Here is a 16,875-nt window from a genome sequence, read left to right as displayed (position 1 = left end):
ACAATACAACTAGAATCGAGTTTGAATTTTATAAAAGCACGATAAAATCTGGGTAATATTTTACGGTTAGGTCACCCTGCAGTCAGTGTTAGATTCTTAATATAATATTTTAAGGTCAAACACAAATTTCTTGTGTTATTTTTGGTATGGGGTGTAATTGATACTTTGAAGTAAATTATCAAACCCTGGAATTTCGTTTCATTTACAACCGAACAGAGATGCAAACAGTTATGGTTGCTCGGTGCTGAAGAGAATTTAGACAGACTTATTACTCGTGTTGGGTTTTCTACATGCTTGTAGACTTACAACATATTTAAAACTTGTCAACATAAAGAAAGACACCAAACCCTTCAAGGCATATCAGAATAGTATTAATGTTAATAGAAAAGGGTGTAGTACATATTGTATTTTCCTGGGAATTCATATTACCTGATAATCAAACATAACCTAGGAAAATAATTGTGGGTGATATCTGGATACAACCGGAGGTGGTAGATAACAACGTTTGAAAAATGTCAAATCCCAACTTTCTGAAAATTGACCGACTTGACATGGAAGGACCCATATATATTTTGTTTCGAAAACTTATCGGTAAATCATAAAACTCAAATGACCGTATCGCAGTAAATGTTCAAGCTACAGCCCACAAATTTTGCACAGTTTCTAGTGTGTTCTTATGCAGGCCGATTTCGCACCCCTGACCCACTTGACATTGAATGAGTCTATATGTAATGACGGTGTAGTGTGTAAAACAGGGTAGGCTTAACCGTATTAGAACACCGGATACCTCTTTTCATTTGAAGAATTTACACATCTACCAAACGTTTGTTTGACTTTGATGTATCAAATTAGTGATCTACCCATGTGTAAAAATGACCGGATGTATAGTGGGGTTTTTTTTGTGTTCGATGGAAATGGGTACAGAATTGTTTCATAAAATTAGATCTAATTTCCACTCTAGCAGTTATTCACCTTTCGTTTAGATTATTTTCAACATGTTCTGACAAGATAGATTCACAGTTAAAAATATACATGCATATCAATGGAAAGCCTAAATACAATGGTATGAGTAACGGTCGTAGGCGTGTATAATAAACCGACAATATCATTCACGAAGCCTTTATACAACTTAACACACGAAAATGTATAACTTGTAAGTAACCATCTTAAATATTTGTAGATTAATTGAGATTAATTGGTCTTAATACAACATATTTGTTTTATACTGGTCGTTAACTGCTAGTGTTTAGTAATATTGAAATGAAGAAGTAATACAGTTTTGTTTAAAAGTATGCACAGCTTTTATTTATTTGTGGTTTCTATCAATTATGAAGTCTTGAGCATAGTCAAAATTGAAACATTGAGAGACATTTCTTAGTTCCAAACCCGGGGTTTCACTGTAGCTTATTTCAATGTTCACAAGGCAAATGGCAGATCTAGACCGAACAAAGTCGTCAATATGTGAATGTACTAGCGCCACATCAACCAGAACAAATATGTCATATTTTAAAGGAGCTAAATTGCTAATATTTGGGACCTAGAAATTGACAAAAATGGGTCGCAACGCATATAATAACGTAATATGAATGTATATAAACTGATTTACATTCAATCGTTTCTGTTTTTACTGTAATTTCTAATCAGTTATGTTCGGCGAAATACGCCAGAAGTCTCATCTGAATCACGATCTTTAGCGTCTGGGTTTTCCAGTCTACACCGATGGTATTTATTGCGCATGCTCTCCAGATAAGAATATAGCGTCACCATTTGACATGACTTGTGGAATATGTCTAGCCCTGTTTTTTGAGTCCCTTGTTCCAAATGGCACTGAAACGCATTATGGTACACGATTCGAGTACCAATGGTAAAATGTTTATTTTGTCTTGAATAATGGATATCAGAAGCTCATCTTTTCCCTGTAAGATCACAAGACCAATGTTGATTTGAATTGACAAATAATTCGTGTTTTCAATGTCGAAGATTTTTGATGATATTGAGTTAGAGACTTAGCTACTTTAAACTAGAATTGTACTGTATTTGACATGTGAAGTTTTCTTGGGTGCCTTGAATACCATCAGCAAAATTCCGTCAAACCGCAACACCTTTTTATTTTACTGTTACCGAGGGCACTCTATAGATGGTCGATTGTTAAAACAATACAGTTAGATCTAGTGTTGCAAGTAGATACAATGTGAATACCTGCTGCGTATCCAAACCAATTGTACGCCAGCCAAAGATAAAAGAAACGATTTGAAATCTGGTTTAACGTACTCCTATGGAACACCAAACAGCTCTTTATTCAGTGTTCTTTATTCATAGTCCTCAATTCTTAATTCTTCATTTGTTGCCGTATTTCGACATGTGTGCACTAAAATTGACATTTTGTATCCTAAAAACAGTTGTATTATTTAAAATCTAATTGTAGTTTAATATGAAGAATAGATACATTTACTTTTCATCAGAGACATACAACTTAAATCAAATCTCTAACAACAAGTTTCCAAATTCCAAATACAAATCTTGCAAAACATTTCACCAACAACATTTCTCGAAATTCATCGAACCGGAACAATATGACGTAATCAGCGGGAAAACGAGCAAATATATATATATATACAATAAGAAAATCGCTTGATGACCGTGGCTACACTAAAACTACGTGACGTACGTGGTATGAATAATCGGCCGGGCCTTCGATAAAGAAAATAAATTGAAAGTGGTCTATTTTTCAGTAATTAGGTTTTGTCTGATGCCAGCATATTTCTTTTCTCAAACGAAAGAGTGCCCTATGTCATCTAAATTATGTATTGCTTTATGGTCGAGAGCGTGCCATTAAGTAATATATTGTAACAACAAGAGGGTCGTGTGGCCTGAGTGATTTTACAATATATTACGCAATGTCTTAAACTCGAGACTATTAAACAACTTAGAACACAGACACTTGCGCGTGCTTTGGCTACACTAAAACTACGTGACGTACGTGGTATGAATAATCGGCCGGGCCTTCGATAAAGAAAATAAATTGAAAGTGGTCTATTTTCAGTAATTAGGTTTTGTCTGATGCCAGCATATTTCTTTTCTCAAACGAAAGAGTGCCCTATGTCATCTAAATTATGTATTGTTTTATGGTCGAGAGCGTGCCATTAAGTAATATATTGTAACAACAAGAGGGTCGTGTGGCCTGAGTGATTTTACAATATATTACGCAATGTCTTAAACTCGAGACCATTAAACAACTTAGAACACAGACACTTGCGCGTGCTTTGCAATGATATACGTCACCCGGGTTCAATATTTTAACTAGTTGCACTATTACGAATATTTGAAATAATGGTACGCCAACATCAAAGGATGACGTCACATCTGTATTTTAAGTAATCCTGAATGTGCCAGGGAATAACTAATATATATACATATTGAAAGAGCGATAGAAAAATACTTTACGGCGAAGAATTAAACGATTAACTGCATTCACTGAATGGCGTTCAGTGCGATTTGAATTCGATCTGTTTATGGTACGTCAATGTGCCAGAAAATAATTTACATTTTTGAAAAGGACATTAAAATATTTTCCTACAATAAATGAAAAACATTAGGAATTTCATATCAAGACCTGAATTTTTAAGGTATGTAAATCTGAATGTGTCAGGATATGATTTACATTTTGGAAAAGGTGGTATTCATTGTGATATCTGGAATGTCGTTTTGTTGGTCCGTATTTCGACTGGAAAGACCCCCCACACACACACACACAGGCCCAGTTTCTATCAATTAATGCAGTTTAGTATCGTACAACTTTTTAAATTATTTTCTGGCACATTTATATTTACATACCTAGTTACTAAAAATAGACTACTTTCAATTTATTTATTTATTTATTTTTTTTGGATCGCCTTAACCAATTCAGTTATGTATATAGAAACATAACTCTACGGAATAGCAATACCAGAAACGTGATTTCACTATAGTCACGGGCATCGTTCGATTTTTCGTACACAGTGCTTGCTCGATTCCCCATTATTGGCTGGTGATTTATTGCATGCCAGGTTGATTTCCACTCATGTCGTCATGATGTTCCGGTTTGATGAATTTCGAAAAATGTTTTTGAAGAAATGTTTTTGGTGAAATGTTTTGCAAGATTTGTATATGGAAATTTGTTGTTTGAGATTTGTTTTTCGTTGTCTGAAATGTAAAAGTGGGCTATTTATTTGTTTCCTAAAATAAATTTATTCTGTATATTAAACTACAATTAGAATTTAAAAAATACTATAAACAAATCTGATATGAGAAGTTAATGATCGATTTGTAAAACAAATATAAGATACAATGTGAAGTTTATAGTACAAATGTCGAAATACAACAAATGAAGAAATAAGAATTAAAGACTACGAATTAAGAAGAACTAAGAATTAAGAACACTGAATAAAGAGCTGTTTGGTCTTCCATATACTACTATTCTGCACCAACTGGGCTAATGGAAACCAGCATCGCCAAATAGTGTGCTACTTGGGAAATTGTGCCTGGAAAGCGACCAACTCTTATATCAAATTTCAACGGCCGCGAGAATTCGGGTTTTCCTACCATCCGAAACGATTAACCACTGTCCTTCGCCCGAAGTCAAACTGTGAAAAAATCTGAATAAGTACAATTGCTATCATATTGGGCCGAAAACCAAACAGGTAGTTTGGAAGATAAATTGCAAACTCCCAAATTAGTCCTATTTAGCATATACCCGCCAAAGATAAAGTGGAAATTCCCAAATTTGTCCCACTTAACATATCCGCCTAATTAGAAGTCGTAAACGTAAATCGTTACCGAAGGTACGGACTCCCATGAGCAGCTTTTTCATTCCCCCCCCCTTTTCCACACACACACACACACACACACACACGAGTCAATGTTGATGTTTCATATTTCAATTTATCTTCTAGATGATTAATGTACTATTAGTTTATGGTATGTTTTTTCTCTCTTTCAAATGCATCCAGTGTCATGAAAAGTTGCGTTTACTTGCATTTCCCATTGGTGTGCCTAGTTTTACTACAAGGTAAATAACGTTTTACACATTAATTATAACACGCTATTTTAAGCTGTCGCCGGTTTGTTGAAAATGGGGTTTATTTTGACAGTGATTTGAATATACAGCAACATTTACAAATCGCTAGGGCGTAGTCGTTTTAAGATACCTAATATTGTCCAAATATTTCAATTCGTGTATGTAGATATTTGAATATGACATTAATTGCATTTGGTTTATTTCCAACGATTTCAAAGCTTCTTAAATGATATGTTTTTTTCTGGTTATTTCAAATCCATGCCCAAGAACATATAATTCTGTTTCAAGGAACCATTTATTAAATTAGTGTTGACATATATACATGTGCAATGTAGGTTGTTTGGCTCTGAAAATCACTTCAGAAAAATCTGATTCACCTTTAGTTGGCTGTGACGCCTCGCTAATCTGGAGATTAGACAAACAAGATTACAAGACATCTATTACCAAGGTTGGTTGATATATGTGTATATGTGTATTAAAACTATTACACAAAAAATCCCGGAACTTTCTCGGTCACCAGTTGATATATGTATATCTGTGTTCTTTAAAGCGAAATCAAAACCTGTATCGCACTTAATACATGTCATTACTTCTCGTCATGGTATTGCAAGCTAGTACTAGATCCTGCTGGTTAACAGTTAAACCCCGAAAAACACCGACCGCTTACATGCCAGTTCTTTAAATTCAAATGTATCGTGCCTATAATGACATTATCAATAAACATATAAACCAGTTATTTATATCAATGGATGTTTAAGGATAAATGTACTTCACACCTGTGTATTTTGTAATATACTACTCAAGTTAAGGGTCAACCACTTATTTTTGTTTGACGTTTTATTAGACACAGGGAACATGTAAATCAAAACTTTTAAGCACACTTTTGGTCAGAATGAGTTCAATATGTCTCAATGTTGAGTCTGTTATGCAAAGCATATGCACTTTTTATACACAACTATTCTGAGGATCTGATGAAAATTCGCCATTTTGAGCATAATGAGGTCCAACAAAACTGAGTCAAATTCTATAACTTTGTTAATAACGAGTGAAACCACCACGTGCTCGTAAGCAGTCGACACAACGACGAGGCATGCTGTCGATCAGACGTCGAAAAAACATCTGGGGAATGGCATGCCACTCTGCCTGAAGGAATTGCTCCAATTCGTGAAGATTATCAGGTTGCCTATGATTGTCTCTCACACGTCTGCCCAACTCATCCTATGCATGCTCAATTGGTGCCAAGTCAGGAGAGTATGCAGGCCAATCCATTCGTTCAATACCATTGTGGGTGAGAAAATCATTAACAACTCGTGCTCTATGCGGTCTAGCATTGTCATTTTGAAGAACAGAACCTGCTCCAATTTGACGAAGAATTGGGATGACAAAAGGCTGTAAAATTTCGTCTCTGTACCTGATACCCGTCAAATTTCCTTGCACGACGAAAAGAGGAGTCCTGTGATGTACCGAAATTCCAGCCCACATAATTACCGTACCACCTCCAAAGCGATGACGTTAACATCAGCAAATCTTTCTCCTTGCCGCCTATAGATGCGAAGTCTGCCATTATTGAACTGTAATGCAAATCGGGACTCATCAGTGAAGAGTACCCGCCCCCATTGTCGCCGTCTCCAGTCTCTATGACGTGTGCACCAGTCACGACGTGCTGCCCTATGACGTTGAAGAAGAGGTGGTCGAACCTCCTGCGTCGAGTTTGAATGTTGTGGGCTCGCAGACGATTTCTTATGGTCTGGTCCGATACCTGAACACCACTTGCATTTCGCAGTTCATCTCTCAGACATCTCGCTGTAACAACGCGCTGACGTAAGGCCATTTGAATGACATGCCGGTCTTGGCGTTGCGACGTTGATGTTGGCCTACCAGATCGTGGGGGATTCTGAATTAAATTGGTTGCCTGGAAACGCTGGCTACAACCGATTCTCTGTACCTCCGTGTAAAACCCTGTTGAAGCCATGCAATGGGTCTTCCTCTCTCAAGTTCACTCAGCTGACGTCTGACCATGTTGAAATTTCAACTGAGAGCAGCACGGTCATGGAAGTATTTTTTATGCCAAAACTGTTTATAGAAAATGCATAGTGCACGTGCAAGGACATAATCAACTCCAAAAAGTCGTACCCTACTGCGTTTGGGCGATACAAACAATTTTGTGGAGCCTTGTTTTGAGTTTCAGTTTATGGTTTCTAAGGAGACTGTCAAAATCGCTTTTTTTATAATGACATATGCCTTGTACACAGGTTTTGTCGTCAGGATATCGTGAACCAATTTTGACACGATTTCCGCCAATAATTTTATATATACTATTCAAAAAAAGTAGGGGATATTTGATTTTGGGGGCATAATACTAAAATATGCAAATGACTACGAAAAAAGTCACTATAGAACCTAACAGAAGAAACATTTCCAGTTACATGTGACGCCCAAACGCACCAATAGCTACCGCATGGAATGCAGGTGATGCTTGGGATCATCATGGGGGTCCAACCCAAGATTTGCACGACCCTGACTTTGAATGTTACAGTCATTGTGGCATTGAATTCCAGGGTGGAAACATCAGTTTAATTGTTTTAGTGACCAGAAAACAAATTTTGATATGCGTCGGCTTACCCAAAATGAAAGGTTACGTGCCCTTGGCATGCTACAGATCGGCACAACACAGGCGGTTGTGGCGCGGACGATGAATGTTTCTCAGTCTGTCATAAGCAGGCTATGGTCCAGATACCGTGATACACAATCTGTACAGGACAGACCACGCTCAGGTCGACCAAGGGCGACAACTCAAGCCCAGGATCGATTTATCCGTACCTTGGCCTTGAGAAATCGTGTCATCACAGCAAATCAGATCAGCGCTCGTCTTCAAACAGACACTGGTGTGAGAGTGAGTGGCCAGACGATTCGGAATCGACTGCATAGGGGTCACCTTCGCGCCCGACGTCCTCGCGTGATCCCTTGTTTGAGAGATCATCACATTCAGGCAAGACGTCGTTGGTGTAGGGATCGTCAACACTGGGATAATCGACGCTGGAGCAATGTGATGTTTTCAGATGAGTCAAGGTTCACTGTTGATTTTTTGGACAGTTAACGTCATCAGACATGATCGATTTGGGGGTGGTTCTGTTATGGTGTGGGGAGGCATCACTGTTGCTGGAAGAACGGCTTTACACGTTGTTGCAGGGCGTGTTACAGGCCAGTACTACCGGGACAACATCTTGGCAGTCCATGTTGTGCCGTTCGCACGACGTCATGGCCGCCGTTTCATCTTCCAGGATGACAACGCAAGATGTCACAGGGCCAGGATCGTTACAGGTTACCTCCAACAACAGAACATCACCACATTACCTTGGCCAGCACTGAGTCACGACCTCTCCCCCATCGAGCATGTCTGGGACATGCTTGGACAGAGGTTACGTCAACGTCAACAACGTCCTGCCAATGTCCAAGAACTTGCTGCTGCGTTGCAACAGGAATGGGACAATCTGGACCAAAATGACCTTAGACGTCTCATTAGGAGTATGCCACGTCGGATCAATGCTTGTTTGGCAAACAGAGGAGGATTTACCCGTTACTGACTTGGTTGTGATGCTGTGGTAACTTTGCTGTTTGACCCCGGGTATCATTTTACCCTTATAATGGTCAGTCTGTGCCTTACTTAGTCTAACGATCATTTGGAATAAATCGATGAATGTGAAATTCATTTCATTTTGTCATTTGTTTCTTCGTCAGTTTCATTAGGTGACTTTAATAACACTTAAAAATCAAATATCCCCTACTTTTTTTGAATAGTATATATATATATCTGATATGTGCATAGGCAATTACCTGGTAGAAAAAAGGTTTGACCCTTAACTTCTTTTGGGTAGTATATGTTTACATCGCCTTCTAAATTTATTATATTATTAGCAAAATCAACAGTTGCAAAACAACGAGAAATACAGAATTCACGAAACCCATGATAGTAAAACGATATTAACTATAAGGAATGTTACATTGGAAGATGCTGGGTTTTATAGATGTCAGATAGATTCTACTAAAGAATATACAGATATCAATCTTAGTATTTCAGGTATCCGTAACTCCATTCTTATTCATTGTGTTTATTCGCTCATGGTCCACGCTTCATTTTTAAACGCCCACGCATATTTGTATATCTTCCAGGCTTCCCTCCAACCAAACATGCAAACATACACACATCCATTTGCCCAAAACAGACACTCTTCAAATTTGTAGTGATAACCGCGTAACACCACCTTTCCGTCTGGAGTTACACTGTAATCGTCATACAGGCAACTGTACGGGCCCCTCTTAAGTGCACGATTCCACTCTTGTATAATTATATGTTGAACGATTACATTCTTATATAATTATTTCGTTAAGACGAAATATTAATTAGTTACAACGAAATATTAATTCGTTAACACGTATTAATTATTTCGTTAAACCGTATTAATTATTTCTTTATAATTAGTTACAACGAAATTTTAATTAACACGATTTAATTATTTCGTTACAACATATTAATTATTTTGTTTAAACGAATTAATATTTCGTTTTAACGAATTGATATTTCGTTTTAACAAATTAATATTTCGTTTTAACGAATTAATATTTCGTTTTAACGAATTAATATTTCGTTTTAACGAATTAATATTTCGTTTTAACGAATTAATATTTCGTTTTAACGAATTACTATTTCGTTTTAACGAATTACTATTTCGTTTTAACGAATTAATATTTCGTTATAAAGAAAAAAATATATAATAATGTAATCGTTGACCAGAAAAAAATATATAATAATGTAATCGTTGACCATATAATTATATAATAATGTAATCGGTCATCATATAATTATATAAGCGTGGAATCCTGCACCTAAGGGTATCCCAAAATTTTCAATTCCCGTTACATCAAGTCCATATTTTTCTCCGTCCAGACAGGACGTAACTTTAGAATTATTATCTCGGAGGATTGTGGAGATAGCACCACGTGTAGTATTTTGACTGGCATGTAATGTGAAATGATATAATTATGTGCAGTCGATGCACGGTCAACTAAGAACCAAAGACCGAGAAGAGAACTGAAATCATTTGGTAAATATTATTGTAAATGACCGAGCTTGGGAGTCGACTCTCGGTATTAAGTACAGGAATCTCAACATGTTTTTTTTTTCTTCAAACTAGATTTCCAGTGGAAAACTAAAATTGATACCAAGACTGTTGTTGTGGGTGACGGTGTGTCTATAATATGGAAATATCAACTCGATGGCAATATACCGCATAGGATTCGAATATACCGGCACAACGGTGTTATGGTAGGTCATTCCAACACTACGAAAACAATATAACTTGGAAAGTTCGAATAACTAAGCAACTAGTTCAAAGACAATGGCCCACCACATGCTTTTGAAAGGCACGTGACAGGATGGGTATACAGATGATTTAGCCTGCAGGTCAGACATAGACACCTAACAACTCCACCCGTGCACACATTGTATTATGGAACCGTTTGTGGTTACCGCAAAAAACTTTATGCAATGTGACAGACCGGTATAGCAGTTGTCAGACAATGTCAAGACTGGTGCTTGCGTACCTTACACCCCACGAATCACTTGTCAAAGGTTTCCAGGCGACCCACTGCTTACAGATCCTACCGAGAACAGATATTGATAGCCGAAAATCTTTTTCTGGGATCGATATTAGTCGGAACTGTAAGACGCAAGCGGCGATGTTGCTTGTAGATGGTCGTCTTTCGTGCAAGCTGGTTCTGTTTGTTCAGAGCTGACAGCGTGTGTATCATCGGTATTGTCGGTGTGCAATATATAGTCACACACTATAATGAAATTGGGTGAGTTTCTGTGAGCATATTGAAGAAAAGAGTTCGGGTTTCTGACTCCATCTCACCTTGGGCAACTTTAGTGTCATTCTCGCATATTGATTGGCATCTTAATCTTGCAATACACTTTACTTCGGGTGGTTATCTGCTGTGTTTTGTTAGCTGGGGTCATAGAAAACTGAGGTAAAGTTTATGTTTCGTTTAATTTGGAATAATCCCGATTAATATTATTTCGACGTAGGCTCTTACGATGATATAAGGCTACAATTCTCCGGAGCCCTAACAAAGTAAGTCAGCTTTATACATAATGACACCCCGAATTACTCACTGTAATCCCATTTTGAAAATAAACAGCGACACTCATTACCGGTTTTACTTTATCATGGAAATAAAATCAAATCGGTTTTAACGACCTACTGTTCTACCCCGATTGGGCTAATGACGACGGACATGCACCATATAGTGTGCTATGGGGGAACATTTGCCCTGACAGCCGCGCTACGACCTACTATTATATCGAATTCCAACGACTAGGGGTTCTTAGATGAGCACTCCAATGTGTACATAGGGCCACGGTTTTCGCCCCAGACCCCTCCATCCTGCATCACTGACAAGAGGAACCATGCCGGAAAATCCGGATGAAATTTCTTGGTCAACAAATGGATCAGACACGGGATCTCCATAAAGCAAATATGGCTCCACTTTATAGTGGTGTCTGTTTAGAACGTTGAAATACTGTACCATATACATTTCTTTTATTACAGCAAGATCTTTTTGTTTGGGAAAATGACGATGAAACCACGATCAAAAGTAAAATAAGAATGTCAGTTCAGCGGACAAAAGGAGAAGATGGAACATTTACACTGAATTTGATGGTTAACTATACCGTTATGGTTGATCTGATTTACATATACATGGTACAATTAGAATTCAAAGATGGCTGCTCTAAGAATAGTGAACCTGTGTCTCTAACAGAAAGTAAGTTTTTCGTAATGCTTCTTATGAGAGTATAAACTAAATGAAATAGTTTACAGACAGAAAAACATTGAAACTTGACCCATTTGTATTTTGCTTTTTTCTTGGTAGAAGCTCTCTCTCGGCATGATTTGTTCAGCAGCATTGCATGGCGTTTTGTATAAAACCAGTATTAATGTTACTTTCATGTCTTATATTACAGAACAACTAATATTCCCCGACACCCCAATTATGGAATCTTTACCCCAAGAAGATGTTACATTTGTATGGAGATATAGATATACATATCCTGCACTTATGGTATTCCTTACTCGTATGAAAGCAACAAACCCAAAGGTATGTCTAGGAGTATTTATGTTTACATACACATTTATGTACGCCCACATGGGCTTGTGAATGCAGGTTTTTTTTTGGTGTTGTTTTTTTGTGTGAAGCATTTTGGTAATAAAATTGCACAATCCATTCAACATTTCTCAACTTTCCAATCATAGGCTAAACTCACACCAATCCTGCAGAACCTCTTGCCAACATGATAGAGTGTGAAGGGGTCATAAAGGGCGAACAGTTTTGATGTTAAGTGTTAAACCTACTGAGCGCGATAGAGTCTCCAGATTTTAATCGTTTCATTTTTGACAAAGCGGTATTAGGATTAATGACACCACATAACATCCAAAGTTATATAGGGCAACTAATACTCGTTTCGAATGCGCAAAGATTTTACATTTTGGTTCAATTTCATCCATATTTTTTTCAATCTGGTTTTGAAAATACGAACTATGATTCCTTTATTTGAAATGACGAATCCGACCAATATTCGGCTTTCAGCAACCTTGCTTTCAAGCGTGGCATCCCTTTTAAAAATTCTTGAGAAACCGATTGATTTCAAGTATTAGTGTCATCATGGGACAAACAAAGCATATCGATATCTTGATTTGGGGTAAGGGTTACAAGAGGACAAACCCAATCAGCGCTCTAAAAACTGCCGTTCAGTGCGTAAAACTTTGTTTTAAAAAATTACTGGCTTGTGGGGCTATTATTGAAGATAGCTAATGAAATTCAAGGATTCCGTAAAAGTTACCGTCGCTGTAAACGTTGTACGCGGTTTTGTTACAACTTGCTGTTCTGAAGGATGGACCATATAGAGATGGTACTCGCCGAAACCTTGTAAAATTACTACTGCAATTGTACAGGGAATAACTGTTACCTATTATCAAATTTAATGTTTTGTTTAACAGGTTGATTCAATTGGATATTGGCATGCTGAAGAATTTGTATCATCATTAGATAATGATACAAATAGGCTTACTTTAAATATAACAGAACGACATGTTGCCAGTGACATAGAAGGGCAGATTACTGTTAAGTTACGCAATGCATCCACAGGGGACTTCAATTATGGCTATAAGTGTCGCATTATCTTTCCTAATCAACATCAAAGTTCAAATATCATTATACTGAAAGGCAAGTCTCATGTTATACAGCTGTTTGTGCTTCAGATGTTGGGGGGGGGGGGGCGAATGGTTAGCACGTGCGCCCTTTATCATAAGGCCTGTCATTGAGTCAGCTGGCGTGGTTTCGAATTCTCGGTTGCACGTGACAAGGAGTAGGATTGCTTGTCCAACCTCATGGGTTTTCTCCGGGTTCTCCGGTTACCTCCCACTGCTAAAGACCCATACGCCCAACCGAATAATTGAAATAAAATTAAACAATATGTTAGTCCCGAAATGACTTAGGGGCGAATGGTTAGCACGTGCGCCTTTTATCATAAGGCCTGTCATTGAGTCAGCTGGCGTGGTTTCGAATTCTCGGTTGCACGTGACAAGGAGTAGGATTGCTTGTCCAACCTCATGGGTTTTCTCCGGGTTCTCCGGTTACCTCCCACTGCTAAAGACCCATACGCCCAACCGAATAATTGAAATAAAATTAAACAATATGTTAGTCCCGAAATGACTTAGTTTGTGTCGAGTGGACGTTAAACCCCATCTCTCTTACTCTCTCCCTCGCTTCAAATGTTAGCTGTGTATGAGTAGGTTCTAAAGATATCAAATATAACTCGTGAATTTTATTTATTTCATCTCTAAGCAAGAAAACGTTTATATTTTCACTCATGCTACGCATTCGTGAAAATATAAGTTTTCTTGCTTCTCGATGCAATAAAATATGTTATTAACTCTAAAACGACAAATATCCTCTATTTATTAAGATGAATTATTTTTCTCCCCACGTACTGGGTTATTTCTGCTATTCCGAAGGAGTAAACCTAGCGCAATTCAAACAACGATATTTCACAGAGCAAGTGGTCCTTTCATTTAGGGATTGATCGTCTAGTCAGGATCCCGCAAACATTTTCAACCAGTAAACACTCTACAGTTTCTGAAAACGGAATAACCAATCTTCGGAATATGGCCGATAAGACCTTTCATTGTTAAAATTATGATGTTGGAATTATCTTGGTTCAGTTTTAGAGAAACAGACCCGGACGGAAAAGCGACGCACTAAAACAGATGATTCTAGATTACATAATGGGGAAGTTGCAGCCATCATATTATGGGTGTTGTTTATTGTTGCAGTCGTAGTAGCAGCAGTAGTAATGTGGCGGAACAGAGAAAGTAAGCCTTTGTTTAAGCAATTGATTTAGAAAAGGTCCATTTATGAAGTGTTTGGTGTGTTTTAGGTGCCTTCGCGATTCAGTCTTGACTCTCATTTACTCTATGAATTAGAATGACGTCTAAAGCGATTTCACATTTCATAACCACGGCCTTTTTGGTTCATTTAGAAATTTTGGAAAATACCATAATTTATGACAGTGAGATTCGGTACTAATAAGGAAACTGGTGATGCACGTTGAATAATCTTCGCAATCACCAACACTTATGAAAAATCACTAGGTAGTTTTAATTCCACACCACGTGGTCTTAGTGCGATTATAATTAAAATTAAGGATTTTGGGAGTGTTCCGCAAAATAAAATAGATGCGATGATATCCAAGGAAATGTAACTATTATTTAATAAGGCCGCTGACTGATAAGCACGGCGTAGATTTCCTTCACTGTCAAACGCTCAGTTCGCTTAATTATGATCTCTGGAATTTGACTCCGTTGTATAGGTGCAACATCTTGCGTAACAAAATTAGTCAACGTCTTGCTAACAAGTGAATACCAGTCAATTTGCTCATCTCAACTTAATATGACTCTACATGCATGTTCTCTAAGATAACGTTTTATATTTTGTCTTAATTTTTGTTTTCTATTGATTCGAACTGTTGAAACACAACACAGCTAAACATGTAATTGTCTATTTTTAGAATTGCGTAATTGTATAAAACAGAGGAAAAAAGCTGAAGATAAGGTAAGAAAATATAATATAGTATATGATGTTGCAAAGACGGTGTGCTTATTTTGTTCCCCAATTCCGCCGTTGTTAGGTTTAATGTCCATTCATGTATTTTAATAATAATTTAATGTTTTCCTTATTAAAATGTTTCTTTTGATCGATACAAGAGTAGGCCGTATCGCCGATGTCAGGGAACAATCACCAAGACCACACGGCATGGCGAATGTCCGTCTTTAGTTTCCCAGCCGGAACTGCAAAGTAGAACGTTAATCTCATCAATACATTTACTTGTATTTATTCCAGAACGGTTCAAGTATTCCACTGAAGACACTGCAACAAAATGCTGAGAGCAACAACGAAGTTTGATACAATACAATAGACACACAGGCTTAAAGAGTTGCTGTATTGTGACTTAATTTTAGTTAAATTATTATGTATATTTTTATTACTAGCATGCTTAAGATATGTAAAATTAAGATAACTCTTATTGCCCCTCCACATCCTTCATAACAACATAATTAAAGTCAAAATATCAACGTGTATATGTTGATCGTTATCGTTGTATTGTTTGTTTTCAGGAGCGAGAGGCTACTGGATAGAAATGTGCAATTGTTTCAGTTTACATTCTGCGGATTTGCTTTCTATTAATTGCTTTAATATTAATTTACAATCACATCTTATCCCCTTAGCTCCCCTTGTATCGTCCCTATACGTAAATTCTTTTAAATACGGCGTTGTGTTATATGGTATGCTTTTGATAGAAAATTAAAAATAGCCGCATGTATTAAGTGTTTATTACGTATGCATTTAATATGTTCATGTGTTAAATAAATATAATTAAATCCCAAATTTGATTTTGGTTCAACACTACACTAACTATGTGATAGAAACATGATTGTTCCTTAATTATTCCGAATGACGACAATGCTTTAAACAATGACGTCTTGTAATTGTTGTAAATTTTATTTTTAAGATTGATACTAGCTTTAGTAACACGTGTTGTGTGTTACTGACAGGGGAAGTATGCATAGTGAAATTGGGATAAACATTGAAGTTAATACATAATAATACGATATAGTAATCATATCACAAGTTAATTACTTCTGACTTTCTAAAAGTTAAGCTGTGTATATCTTATCTGAAATGTTAAATAGCACGTGTCGAGTCTTGTTTGAATAAAACAAATTTTAAGCATTGCCTTACAAAACACTTACATATCCACCATTCTGCCCAGCGTTTTGAAACGAACTGGACACATAACTAGTATGGAATAACTTTTTGACTTGACTTGAAGCAATTTTAATTTGTGTTAATTTTCTGCCCGATCTCTATGACGTCTGGTGCACAAATATAGAGGGTGAAAATATGAGTGAAAGATATATCGGTAAGATTAGAGACTGGGAAATCTAAGTGGCAGATATGTCAATAAGATCTGAGAACTTCATAAACGAAAATAAGTTTTTGCTTGCGCCAAATAAATTATCTAGATACCTGGATGAGAAGGGTAGTAGTGGGCCGTGGGGGGGGGGGAGGAAGGGAGGTGGGGGGGCAAGTTGGAGTTACTATTTCTGAATCCAGAGCCAAAACGGTGTTATTTCCATGAATGCAGAAGATAAAAAAATATTCTTACTAACAGCAGGGTGAGACAGACAACCTGCCTCCTCCCT

General features: G+C 37.2%; 1 protein-coding gene across 1 annotated transcript; it reads left to right on the top strand.

Moving 5' to 3' along the window:
* Positions 1–1,057: 1,057 nt before the first annotated feature.
* LOC126818039 (uncharacterized) lies at positions 1,058–16,404 on the top strand. Its single transcript, XM_050545219.2, has 11 exons — positions 1,058–1,153; positions 4,989–5,047; positions 5,392–5,504; positions 8,972–9,134; positions 10,249–10,379; positions 11,665–11,878; positions 12,078–12,211; positions 13,111–13,336; positions 14,335–14,484; positions 15,180–15,223; positions 15,512–16,404. The coding sequence occupies exons 1-11, from the start codon at positions 1,143–1,145 to the stop codon at positions 15,572–15,574; spliced, it is 1,308 nt and encodes a 435-aa protein (XP_050401176.1). The 5' UTR covers positions 1,058–1,142; the 3' UTR covers positions 15,575–16,404.
* Positions 16,405–16,875: the final 471 nt, after the last annotated feature.

This window comes from Patella vulgata, chromosome 1 (genome assembly GCF_932274485.2).
Source record: "Patella vulgata chromosome 1, xgPatVulg1.2, whole genome shotgun sequence".
In the NCBI taxonomy this organism is placed as follows: domain Eukaryota; kingdom Metazoa; phylum Mollusca; class Gastropoda; family Patellidae; genus Patella; species Patella vulgata.
This window is presented reverse-complemented; position numbering and strand designations above follow the sequence as displayed.